The sequence below is a fragment of the Labrus bergylta genome, chromosome 16 (genome assembly GCF_963930695.1).
Source record: "Labrus bergylta chromosome 16, fLabBer1.1, whole genome shotgun sequence".
Classification (NCBI taxonomy): Eukaryota; Metazoa; Chordata; class Actinopteri; order Labriformes; family Labridae; genus Labrus; species Labrus bergylta.
Genome location: NC_089210.1, coordinates 22,650,423 through 22,664,123, shown reverse-complemented (window position 1 = coordinate 22,664,123; position 13,701 = coordinate 22,650,423). Strand labels below are relative to the sequence as shown.

Genomic DNA, 13,701 nt, shown 5'->3' with positions numbered 1-13,701 from the left:
GAAATCTTCTTACAAGGCTGCTGCTGTTGTTGTTTTCTTGTTGTCTTTTATGTTCTAAAGTTTACAGCACAGAAGGGACTTGGTTCATGATGTTTTTTATGAGACATATTGTTTCGTGACTATAAATCTTTCCGACAATTTTCAAGCAAGTGCTTCTTCAAAATGTCAACAAGCAAGAAAAAAGCTTATGCCAACATAATAAAGCTTATTTTTGAACACATCAAATATTGATTTATTTCTGCATGCCTGGATGTGCACCTGCATGGAGGTGTGAAAACACACAGCCCGGAGTGTGACAGGGTTTCTCGGTGTCTTCCCCGTGTGTCAGACAGGGACACGGTGTCACTCCGCTTAGCCGAGCCGCCTCTTGCAGATTAAACCTCGTCTCCGGGGAGAAGCCCTACTTTCTCCCTGCGCTGCTCTGGGTTGCCTCAGTCTGACTCGGCTCTGTTGTTGGAGGCAGACTGCTCCGCTCTGCCTGCTGCTGTAATACCCTGATCAAAGCTTGGCAGAAAACAGCATTGTCACACACTGCAAATCTGCTTAGACAAAAGTGCAGCAGAAGGAAATTTGGGTCATTTGGAAAGAGACTGAGAGGCTCCTGGAGGAATTTTAGACAATTTGTACTCGGCAAAGCATGACCACGGTGTTTATAGGATGCAGAGTGAACAGAATAAATAATTCAGTTATTCATGTAATGTTATAGTTCAAGGTTGTTGTTTTTTTTTCCTTTAGAGAAACCTAGCAACAAAGGCAATTTTATCTCTGAGCACTCATTTCACCTTAAAAGCAAGGAATTGTACATACTGACACAATGCTCTCGTTGTGATCCCAGATTAGTAATCTTCTATATGATTCTAGTAAAAATAAGAACCCCAGCAATTTATCGGCCAGTTAATAGAGCGCCACAGGAATGAGTCCTAAAACCCGGAAGTAAGTTAGCATTTGAGCGCCATGGGGTCTATCGTCTAAAAGTCAATTATGAATGTCTGTGGTTAACAAAAGTTTAAGAGATGTTGCCGTTTGTTTAGACCACATAAACTACGTTAGGTAATACCACCACTTGTGAATTTTGAAGTTTTTATGCGTCCTTAAAAAGGCGGTTGCTAACAAGTGGCTAAATGAGACTACAGTGGTTGTCGGGGACATAAAACGTCATCACATCGCACACAGAGGTCGGGAACTCTCTCACTAGTCGGAGATGTCTCCTGTAGGTTTAATCTTTAGGTTAAGGTGAATTTTAGGTTAATAAACAATTTATTAAACTACGTGGATCAGTTTATCGGAGATCGTCTGAAGCATAAAGGTAGTGACGTCACAATCATCCGACCGTGGTGTAGTTAGCTTGTAGCATAACGTTAGCTTTTTACTTCTGTCGGCCGCATTAACTCTTCAAACATCATAAAAATGGTGTTCATTTGTGAAGATTATCCTGCTGAACAAAACGCCTACGCTTCAGAAATGTGTGTTTGACACAGAGCTTATTTTCTGCAATGATCCAAAACCCAATGCAAAAATCCCATAGGCCAATTCTCGTTAGACCATGGTGATGCTACTTCCGGGTTGGCCTACAAAAATAAGTCATATAGTTTGTTCTCTATAGTATCAGCCGATATTAGCATATCCAGAGACTATCGGTTTCGGCTGATTTGCCTCGATTTATTCACCAGTCAGATAACATTTCATTTTATTCCCACACCATCAGGTGGCCTAGTTAGTCTCATATATCCTTGAGTAGGACCGAGCCCCGCTTCTTTATCTCATTGACAACAAAAGAAAGAGACGTACAAGGCTACATCAGAAGTACCCTCACATGCCTCTGCCAGTGACAAGTTGTCTCGCCAAAGTCACGATGCAGCCGCCAGCTGCTGTGTGCGCCCGCCTTTTATCTCCCCTCCTCTCTGATACACATCCTTTGTGTCTTTGTCTTTCACTGTCACCGCCTGTCTCTCCATCTTGCTACCTTTTGGCACACGCTCTGTCTGCGACTCATACCTCTCGCTCTCTCTCATCAGTCTTTCTGTCTTTGTTATCACCTCTTACTTGGACTGTTTGGAAGGCAGCAGTGTCATCTTGACATCACAAAGTTTAATATATAAGAACAAAGACAACCTAATTACTTTGTCTTTTCTGAATATAGACTCAAAGGATGACTTTGACATTTTGAACAAACTTTTTAAGTCCTCAGAGCTCTAGACCAGTAAGAACAGAGACTGATTTAGACACATCAAGATTCACTTTTTTTTGTTCCTTACAGACTAACTTCTACCTGCATTCAGATTACTCATTTACATCAGACACTTTCACAAGTCTTTTTAAAGCCGTACAAGTTTTGATCTACTTTCTTAGCGTGAATCTAACCTAAAAGACAACACAAGCAAATGTGAATTAATTCTTTGATTCTATATTGATTTATAAGAGTAACATCCAGCACAGCACAGCCCCATGTTTCCTGCTGTGTGTTTACAGCATGTGGAGGAGATATTGTGAAGCAGCTGTCACTGTTTGTTCAGCTTTTCACTCACATATAAAGCCTCTCAATACTCGGCTGTGGAGCATTGTAGCTTTATTTTTGTAAACCTGTTTACTCATCAGTTATCACTTTCTACAAACTCCAGACACATTTCTTTCACACTGATGGATGTGTTTACTGCAGAACACAGTGTTTTCTATCCCTGTCTTTTTCTCATAAACAGAGATGTTTGTGATGGTTTGGATGTCAAATTGTGTTGATTAAGTTGAGCGATATGCTGGTGATGACATTGCGATCATGGTTCAGGTTTGTTATAATCCTCTTTGCACTCCTTTATACAAGTAACTCATAAAAACAGTGTAATCAACATTATGTTTGAATCAATGATCCTTATCTTTCCAAGCAGGCCGGCCCAAAGCCATATTTGGGCCTCTGTAAAAGGGTCCGTACAGATGTGATTTGATTTATCAATACATGTGAGTTAATGCTAGCCTCCTCTGCCTGGCGCCAAGCCGCTTTTAGAGCTGGTGCTGGTATAGCTGTATCAGTCTGACATCACTGGCCTTGAGCATGATTTATAACTCTGCATCAAATCAATGGTTGTAATTGTTTAAATCTTTGTGTGATGGACAATGTTTTTGCTAACCTCTATGGATCCCCCTGTGCAAGTGGGCCCCAGAAAGCTTTCCCGTTTTTCCACCTTCTATGGGCGGCCTTGGGTCCAAGTTAGAAATGCACACTCTCTAAATAGAAATGATAATGTTTTGATCACACTTAATGCATTGAGCCATTTTTTTCCTGTCTGCCCACACCATTCCTCTCCTGGAGTAAAAAGATAATGGGGTAGTTTAAATCCCTGGGATAGAGGTGGCAAGTGGCATCATCTGGAGTCAATGATTGTATCTGTGAAATGACCCATGTGGGGGGGAAGTGCTATAAACAGCTGAATGATCTAATTACAAGCTACGGTTCATCAACAGTAATTGCAGCATATGGAGGGAATCACTCAGAGGAAAGCTGTCACCATTTTATCCCGCACAGGTTTGTGTGGACCTGTTGTGGGAGGAGGCAAGTTTGCAAAGTTGGTAGACAGATGAGCAATAACCTTTTTATCACAAAGGTCAGATGTACTTGCAAATGTGTTAATTGGACTGATAGAAGTCACCACAGACAGGCAGGCAGGCAGGCGGACGGACAGAATCCAAACATCCAGGAGCAGCAATGACAAGCACTTGACCTTCCTCTGTTTGTGTGAATGATGGAAAACCTTGAAAGTTGAATTATGGATGAAGCAGGTGATTATGCAAAATATGCAAAATATTCCTCAGTAACATCTCAGCCCTTCAGGTCTTTGTTGAAAAAGACTCCCGATGCAAATTCTAACGACCCAAGCCAGCAGTTTTGTTTTTGTTTTCCCAGAATAGATGTTCCTCTCTGAACAAAAGAACTAGTCCTTAAACTTTTTCCTCCACGAAGCACTGGTGAAGCCCACCACCTCACTAGAGATCATCCCAAACAAACACTGTGTGGTTCTTCTAATCACCCGACTTCATTACATTCAAACATTGAATTGCAAATACGATTCAGCAGTGATTTCAAGGTTACGCAGTATGATTGAAAAGACATGATTAATAGAGAACAATCAGTGTTTACAGAGTAGTGGAGAAGAAATTGTTACCGTGTATCTTAATGAAAGAATAATTCTGATTTAATTAAAGAAATGCTGTAGAGCGTTCTTTGTCGGTATGAAAAACATGAAAGTTCAGTTTACAACACCTTAAATAATGGCCAGAACTAAGGCGCTGTAGAGAAACACTGATTGTTACACAGCTGTGTTAAATTCTTGATTCTGTTTGGCAGAAGCTATTTTTAATTAGCAACCTGCTGCTTTGAAGAACAGGCTGTTATAAGTAACAGATTGTTGCTAAGGACGTGGCTCTGATCACAAGCTGTGCGTACCACTGTACGATTTCAGCCCGATGTAGACCCGATTTTTGATTGTACAACTAATTTTAAAGTTTGGTTTAATTTCAGCCCAATCGCACGTTTTCAGTCGTGTAGCGTACATTGAGGTACGACGTCTTATCACGGCTTGATCAGCTGCTCCCGACCGCTCTGGCTTTTTTTCTGGCATGTTTGATACTTCGGTCATACGACTGCACACACTCTCACAGTGAGAGCAGAGCCACAAGCCAATTGCCTGACTTTGAGACTTTTTTCTTGATTGTGTCTGCACAAAAAGTGGCACAGCATCCAAATCACCATGGCAACCGGGTTTAAGCTGTTTCTCCCCTCCTATCATCAAAGAAACATCGGCAGGAAATATATGCAGACATTCACAGGGCATACATGTTATGATTAAGCTGCTAGTAGGCTTGTATTTGTGATGCAGATTGTGAGAAACACACAGATCTGACTTCAACCTCCATCTTTGGGAATTCTATATTAAAAAATTGTGAACGCTCTCGATATAACTTGTACGCAGCGAGCTCTCAGGTCGTGCCTGACAATCAATCGTACATTCTGAGCACATAAATCATGAGCTCTAGTCGTGCATTGTATACAATTGTACAGTGTACATCTTTACATAACTGTAGTCATGTCTAGCTTCAAAGGAGTCCCTTGAACTTGCCCTTTGTCTTCTTACTGAAAGAATTGAGACAATAACCGAGGGGTTAAACGATGCAGAAAATGTACTCCGTCAGAGAAATCTAGCAAATTGAAGATGGTACATGAAGTAAACATGCAACAGAACATGATAGTAGATGTAGTGGAGTTTACAGAGACTGGTGAATTCATCATGGCCCTGCTCACACTGTTGAATTTACATGCTGCTCAGTTGACTTTATCCCTTTCATATTATTGAGCATTATTTTCTATCTTCCTTTTTTCTAAATTGTTACTGTGTTTTCCCATTAATACCTTTTATATAAACTTAAATTCATGTAGGGATGATTTATGTATCTATTAAAAGTGTTACTTAAGAAGACAAAAGTTCAATTGTAAAATATAATTAATTCTTCGTCCTTGCATATGAGGATCTGAAGATCCTTTAAGAAAAAGTGACTGGCTGCATGAGTTAAAGGTATGATGAAGTGCTCGCTGGTGGAACTCAGATCTTTTATTTATAGCCACCTACATGTTAGAGCGTGGTCATGTAATGCTAATCATGTGAACCTGCAAAGAGCCATGCATCATTCTGTTGGATGATGAGCTGACCGGGTGAGTTCAGAGGTCGGATTTGTAATGTTTGTAAAACCCCGAGATGAAACAGGCGGACAACGACGTAGCAATGCATATGCTTTTTAATCCAGAGGCTGCCGGTTACATTCACAAACAGCAACACTTTTCGATCTATGTCTGGAAACCATACCTTGGTTCTGAGTAGTGTTTTAGTTTTAACAATTCCCTGATGTCCTTCATGGGCTAACCGTAGCACTCTCTCTTGTAGGGAAGTGGGAATAACTATTCTAGTCCCCCGCAGTACGATGTCTGAGTCATGTGATATTGATAGTTCACTGCTGACTTGTTTGAACTGCTTTAGTATGTCTGTATTACGTGACTTGTCCAATTTGTTCCATGTGTTGTGTCTGATGCACTCACTGACCTCTTGAAGGATTGTGTCTTTAAGAGTCTCAGCTTTGATCTCAGCGAGTGTCATAGCTTTTGGTATCGCATTACTCACGATGAAGTTAACATACTCCTCTGCCACTTTCGTTGCACGTGCGTTGTCAGCTGTGTCAAAACGGATGGGGTGACGGGACATGTAGTCAGCAGGGTTGTCAGCTCCTTTTCTTTACTCCATCTTGAAGTTGTAGGGCTGAAGTCTTAGTCCCCATCTCTCAATTCTGGCAGGAGGTTTTGATCTTGGGTTGTTCCATATAATCTCCAGAGCTTTGTGGTCAGTTACTAGAGTTACAGGATGACCATAAATGTACAGATGGAAGTGTTCACAACTCCACACAATGGCCAGAGCTTCTTTCTCTGTCTGTGAATATCTCCTCTCCACATCACTGAGAAATCGACTAGCATACGCTATTATATGCTTTTCTCCTTTTTCATCCTTTTGACTGAGAATAGCACCCAGTCCGACAGGGCTAGCATCCACAACTAACTCAGTCTCTTTGCTTGGGTCAAAGTATGACATAACTGTGTCACTTGTTAGACCGTTCTTTAATGCTTGAAATGCAGCTTGCTGTTCTGGACCCCATTCCCAGGGCAGGTCCTTTCTGGTTATCTTGCGAAGGGACTCAGAGATAGAGGCAAAGTCTTTTATAAACCTGGAGCAATAGTTGGCCATGCCCAGCAGGCTCTTGACTTCACTGACAGTCTGTGGTTCTGCAGCGTGTTGAACTGCAGCGACCTTCTTGGGGTCAGCTGAAACACCTTGTGCTGAGAAAACAAAACCGAAGAATTGAAGCCTGGATTTGTTGAACTCACATTTTTCACGGTTCAGTGTGAGACCGCTTTCTTTGAGTCTTTGGAACAGCGCTCGTAGGTTGTTGTCATGTTCCTTCTGAGAAGCGCCGTAGACTATGATGTCATCACTGAGGTTCTTGACGCCAGAGAGACCTTGTAGTGTTTGACATATGGTGTTTTGAAACACCTCAGCAGCGGAAGATATGCCAAAACTAAGCCTTTTGTAGCGCCTCAATCCAAGGTGAGTCGTGAATGTAGTTATGTACCTACTGTCTGGATGCAGCTCTAGTTGGTGATATCCAGCTCTCAGGTCCAGTTTAGAGAACACCGTAGCTCCATTTAACTCATGTATCACGGCGTCCATGGTGGGAGTGATGTGACGTTCTCTTTCTATGGCCGTATTAGCTTGCCGCATGTCAACACAGATCCTTACTTTGTTTGGAGCTTTAGGCTTAGGAGCTGCAACAATGGGCGAGACCCATGGCGTCGGGCCAGTGACCTCTTCAATGATACCATCTGCCTCCAGCTTCCGAAGCTCATCCTCAACCTTCTGTCGGATATGGAATGGCACTCGTCGATGAGGTTGACATGTGGGTTTGATGTCAGGATTTATATGTAGTTTCACCTGAAAATCTTGTAACTTTCCAATACCATGGAACAGTTCTGGATTGTTTGCCACCAGCTCATCAGCAGCTGTGCTATGCTGTGGTGTGGATGATACTGCAGTGACTATTTTAATCAGACCAAGTGTTTTCGATGTTTTATAGCTAAGTACATTAAAACAGTCACCTTTAATGACATAGAATGTGTACCTTGTTTTTTTCTGTCCCTTTTCCACGCTGCACTTGAATGCACCACTGACAGGCAAAGGAACATTGGAGCGGAAGGGGTAAATCTTGGTCGCACTGTGATTGAGCTGTGGGCGTGGCATTAGTGTCTCAAAACTCACTTCACTAATACAATTAGCTGAGGCTCCTGAATCGATTAGCACTTGCACGGTCATTCAGCTTGATTTGCGTCTGTGGCAAGTCCGATGTATTGTCATCACTAACTGTGAACACATATTTATCATCACTGCTTGAGGAGTCATGTTGTGTTTCATTATCTGGTGCAGCTTTTGTTATGTGGTGGACTTTTCTGTAGTGTTGTTTAACAGTGTATCGGGGCTGTCTTTTAATACTGTCTTTGGATGTTGAGCGACATTGTTTAGCGAAATGGTTTAATTTTCCACAGGCTCTACATTCTTTGTTTTTAGCAGGACACTCACCATCATGAGGATATTTGCCTCCACAGTTCCTGCAGCGGTTGTTGTGAGTGAGACGCTGTTTTTCAGGCCACTTTCTATTGTTTGGATAGTGCTTATCCACGGGTTTCCTGTTAACTGCATTCACTGAAGGCGTAGCTGCTGCGTGTTTTTCCATGCCACTCGCTTGCATTTCCGACAGTTCAAGTGTCCTTGCGTGATCAAGGAGCTGATCCAAAGTCATATTTGGTTCCCTCAGTGCTTTCCTCCGCAGCCTAGATGACGTACAGCACTGTATTATTTGAGTTTTTATCTCCACCGTAGTATCTGCAAACTCACAATTCTTAGCCAGCATCTTCAGTCTAGTGTGATAATTGTCCAGACATTCTCCTGGTTCTTGCATGGCTTTTCTAAAAATATAGACTTGGTACTGTGCGTTCTTCTTGGGAGAGAAATAGCCAGTTAGCTTCTCCTGCACGTCTGCATATTTATCATCCTGTGCTGCTAACGTGTCATATATGTCGTGCACACGTTCTCCTGCGATATGCAACAGCAATGCTTTAATTCTCGCATCTCCAGTAATGTTCATAGCAGTCACATAATTCTCAAACCTTTGCACCCATTTGTTCCACCGTGGTCCAATAGATCCAGGATCTGTTTCTGTGTCGAAAGGTGGTAGAGTTGCGTGTGCTGCGGCAGCCATGCTTGCTAGTTTTTATCCAAGTTGTACAGTCACGTTGTTCTGCTTTAGCTTCGTGGTCGCTATCAACTTGGTCTCCGTCTGTCCAGTTTACTTTTCTTTCACTGAAAAATGCCTCTTTGCGTCTTTTCCTTTACTCCTCGTCGCCAATGTAATGTTTGTAAAACCCCGAGATGAAACAGGCGGACAACGACGTAGCAATGCATATGCTTTTTAATCCAGAGGCTGCCGGTTACATTCACAAACAGTGACTAACTAACCATGACTGCTCTATATATATGTGACGCCCAATAGATGGCGTTGTTGCTTCACTTAAAGCTGTCATCAACATTACAGGATTGTTTGACTAAAGTTCGAGGGTAAAATATTTAATATTCTCTGGAAAGTGTAGAGCATGGAGCAGTGATGAAAACATGCTGTAGTTGCAGTTCAAACCAGGCGAACTGCAGTTTCTTGAGTGTCCACTTCAGGCTGAAAAAGTCCTGGAAATAATTTATTTTATTTTATTTTATCAAGGATAATAGTTAGCGCCTGCTTTTAGCCTGATGCTAGGGTGACCAAAAGTTACTATGAGACAGAATTTCCAATATGGCAACCACTACTGATAGGCTTCAAAATTCCACTTCACAAACCAATGAAACCAGTGATGTCACTGAGACTACGTCCATGTTTAAACATTTGTACATCCCAAGGTTATCCATGTTAAATAAGATTTTTTGCATCTAAATCTGCTTGGTACAACAAAAAGAGCAGCAGATGATACTGGCATTAGTTCTGTAGCTTCACTTAATAAACAACAATATCTTGAGGTGCTACAGAGAAATAAACTCTGGAAAAGTCCATAGTACACAACATCTAAAGATAATCAACGTTTGTCCAAAATCCAATTAATCCAGTACATGTTGAGATATCTCACTGGAAAAGTTCAAGATGAACTGGTAAGGATAGGTTGAATTGGGAACATAGAAGACTTGCCAAATCATTTTATAGTTGAAATATTTTGGTACAGACCTAAGTTATGGGATAACCCTTCAAATGTCACCATCTCTCAATGCTGCTTAAAATGTCCATATTTCAATACTTATTAGTTTAATGATAAAATATTGTAAACCATACTATTTTACACCCGTTATTAAACTGAGAAATGTTTAAATCAACAAATACCAACCCCTCATAGGTAAGATCTCCCTTCAGAAAAGGCACAAACTGGTTTTCACAGGCACCATGTCAACATGTTGCGTATCTCATCTCCTGTTGTTTAACATGACCTTTGGCTGGAGGTGACCCGGCTGAAAGCCCCGTACAAACACGGAGTCATCACCAGAATTAATTAGGAGAACCGTCAGAGGGGAAAGGGCTCTGGAGAGGGAGTGCTGAAGAAAAGGCTGAATGATCTGCGGCCGCTCAGAAATCCAATGTGGAGTAATTCACTGTGGGTACAATTAGGCTTTGTGCTGAGATGAGGGATATTATTTCAGCAGGTGTGTGTCTGGGTTGATAAAATGCTCACTAACAATGATGGGATGTTTCAGGTACTGCTCAGTGTTCTTTGCTCCCTGTGAACCCCGTGTAAATTGTTAAGTGTAATGAAGGCAGGGTTTAGCACACAGTGTAGATTAAACCCATGACGAGTGTTTCTGTAACTCTTGCTCTAGCTTTTAAGTATTCCTCACAAAAACCATGCCTTGCTCTCATCCCTTTTATTTCTTCGTCCTTGCCTCAGTCTTTCCATCTAATCTGTGGATTTATTTCATCCTCTCTCACAAATCCATCTTCTAAATGCTGCTTTCTTCTTCCTTCTCTTTATTCGTGTTATTAGATTTAATGCTCAGACTCATCCTTGCTGAGTCCCAAGCAAGGTTTTTCTTTTCCTAAAGCTCTTTTTTTTAATGTGAACGACACATTTCTACTTCCCTCTCACTAATGTCAGGTTGTTCCTTTTTTATAGGTTTTCACACCCATAATGTCTGATGGCTCCTCTAACGGCTCTCTCTCTCTCTCTTTGTCCTGTGTTGTTGCCAGGCATGGCTGACTGAGATCCATGAGTACGCCCAACAGGATGTGGTCCTCATGCTGCTTGGAAACAAGGCAAGGCATTGTGGGAAATTCTTATGACTGTAGGTAAAGACACAGAGGGACATTCACTCGGGCTTTGCGTCAAACAATAACACTAATTTTGGTTCTTAAACTTGAAGCACAGCATACTAAAAAGGTCAGTTTTTGATGTTATGTCCAATTAGTTCTTGAGTTAACCTTTAACAAAAAAATGTTACACAATTTATTTTATCAAGGCAGAGCTTTTTTATAGCAACTATAAAGTAGATAAAACATGAATTTATGGTAAAAGTCTTGCAGTTTATGCAATTTTTTTTTTTTTTTAAATCACCTTAGTAGAAAATAGCCTCTCTTCTCTGCAGTCCATCACGATCTATCGTTTTCCTCTGTGCTCATCCAATTTGTGTCCAAAAACTATTGAGAACCAATCACTGAGTCACACTGCTACACCGCCTGACAGCTTCTTTGATGACATCGACTGTGGGCACTGAAGTTTACTCAGAGTAAGTGACTCAGTGGAGAACCAAATGTGTATTTATATATGGCTATAATTAGTCCCAAAACTTCAATAATGACTCTTTTTTTTTTTAGTCATGTTTTCCAAACACTACAGTGCCCTTCCCTTTTTTAGCTTTGTTTTCTAAAAATAAAAGTCCTCATCTGTTTTATATTTAAAGATTCAGATCTTCAATAGCTGGAGTTTAAAGCTCCTGTGAGGAGTTTTTAGCTGCTTATGAAACAGACTGAAACTATTATTGATGTCTCTTTATGACCTGCTAAAGCACACAAGATCAATTATTTTTATATTGTTATTAATAATGCATAAAAGAGCTATGCCAGGGTAGATGTCGTATAAAGTGATTTACAGCATGCTGCTGGAACAACCTTTGTATTGTCAATACAAAGACTCCAGATGAGTGATACATTCGACTGTTTAAAGAAAGCAGGATTACATTTTATCTGAAAAAAATCTATTAACAAATGTACAGGACAAGATCAGCTAAAGGGTAAGAGGGACTGCTTTGTCCACAGGGGGGCACCAAAAGCAACCCAAGCTGGAAGTTCCTCACGGGAACTTTAAGTACATTACAAACAAACACTGTTAGGATTCTATTAAAAAACATTTTCATGCTCCTTAAGTGGGATAGAAAAATATATTGTTTTATTAGCATAAGTAGCCATCCACATTTCTTTTTTCAAAGATCTGTGTTGGGCTTTAAAGCCTTTATTTGATAGGACAGTGGATGGCGTAGGATATCAGAGAGAGAGTGGGTAATGACATGCAGGAGAGGAGCCACAGGTCGGACCTCAAACCCGGGCCGCCCACTAGGCCATCTGCTTCTCCCAATACACATTTCTAATACATACACACACAGCCTGAAGCACTGATTGCGTTTGAGAAAAAACAAAATAAAAACCTAAACCAGTTGAAAGCTAAGTCAGTGAATCATAGGTGACTGTTTTTTCCCCTAAATTCATGTTTATCTACAGCACACTCACATACACGTCTGATAATACGTCAACCTGTTAATGTGAAAATATCGCTGTTACACATTTTTTTGTATAACTGCCATTCACATCTCCCCTCTGAACAGAGACAGATGTCTCTGCCTTGGAGCTCGGTCTAGTTTCAGTCCCCAGCACTCCATATCAGTCCCTAATTAGCACTGTGAGAGCCAATCTTGACTCATTAGCTGCTATCAGACCTGAACACCAGGAACACTTGAACGTAAGCTGTGGATAAATAGTGACGATCTGCCCAGTGGGTAGGTGGATGTTGTGGTTTTTTAGCACTGATGTTGGTGTTGCATGATGCTCTCATGTGTGACCCTGTTTTTCCTGTCGCACCAGGCTGATTCAACTCATGAGAGGGTGGTGAAGAGAGAAGATGGAGAGAGGCTTGCAAAGGTAAATTAGTAGAAACTGATGAAAAACTGAGCACAGTATTTTCTCCCCACATTAATTCAGCTGTCAGAATAACTACAATGATTTAATGCAACTTTGATTCTCTCGAAGTTAAGGCCCTGTTAGTGAAATATGGAGGTAGTGATTCTCCTTTGTGTCATTTTAAAAGGTATTTGTATGCATTATTGAATTTCTATGGAAGATGTGAAGATTACCGATCTACCAGAAAGGTGATATTGTTTAGGTATCAGTTCTTCTTTTCATTGGGGCTCTCTCTCAGATTTAGACCGTCTGTTATATGGGGGGGAAATGCACCACCTGCAACCCAAAAAGATAAATGGAACAGAGAAAAAAGCCTCAGACATTTTGTTGCTCTTGTAGATGAAACATTACATGATGAATATTTATAGCATAGCTTCCTGCCTTCTGTGTCATCTGTAAAATGTTTATCCGTCTGTGATAAACCTCGGCACACAGACGACTGAAGCCACTGAGCACTGAAACCAGAAGCAAACATTTATTTTGCTTTGCAGGGTGGCTCACAAAACAAAGAGCAAACAGCTAAGCGGTTATCTCCAGAAGTGGAAGCAATAAAGTGCCATTAAGTAACTTGAGGTCTAGCCCAGGGAAGAAACACATCAGTTACCTTCACTGTGGACTGAGACCAATCCCCCTGCAGAGGAAAAGCTGGGAGACAAATGTGTGCATTCACCATTGTGCTGTAAAGTCTATGATTTTTACATTTTGTGGCCAATCAGAGAGAGTATCATGTTGTGACGTGCTAAATCTTAATTTCTCTTCTTAGTCTTCTGTGGCAAGTTTCTCAAAGATAAACTTTGACCATGTCTGAGATCTGACAGCTAGTCAAACTTTAGAAAGATGCAAAAAGATGATTCCTGATTATCT

General features: G+C 41.1%; 2 protein-coding genes across 3 annotated transcripts in view; one reads left to right on the top strand and one right to left on the bottom strand.

The window, feature by feature from the left end:
- LOC109993980 (arf-GAP with dual PH domain-containing protein 1) overlaps nucleotides 1-13,701 on the bottom strand; it is a 38,151-nt gene that overhangs the window by 11,139 nt on the left and 13,311 nt on the right. Inside the window, exon 12 of one of the 2 annotated variants that reach the window (XR_002278398.3) lies at nucleotides 12,031-13,113. The exons of the other annotated variant lie outside the window; for it this stretch is intronic. The gene's annotated coding sequence lies outside the window, so the exon portion shown is untranslated. Of the gene's footprint in view, nucleotides 1-12,030; nucleotides 13,114-13,701 lie in introns of those variants that run through there. 2 annotated transcript variants of the gene reach the window in all.
- The window catches only part of LOC109994003 (ras-related protein Rab-26), a 60,383-nt gene that overhangs the window by 44,277 nt on the left and 2,405 nt on the right, over nucleotides 1-13,701 (top strand). Inside the window, exons 6-7 of the mRNA XM_020647169.3 lie at nucleotides 10,858-10,923; nucleotides 12,742-12,798. Of these exons, the coding sequence (XP_020502825.1) occupies nucleotides 10,858-10,923; nucleotides 12,742-12,798 (123 nt within the window). The remainder of the gene's footprint in view (nucleotides 1-10,857; nucleotides 10,924-12,741; nucleotides 12,799-13,701) is intronic.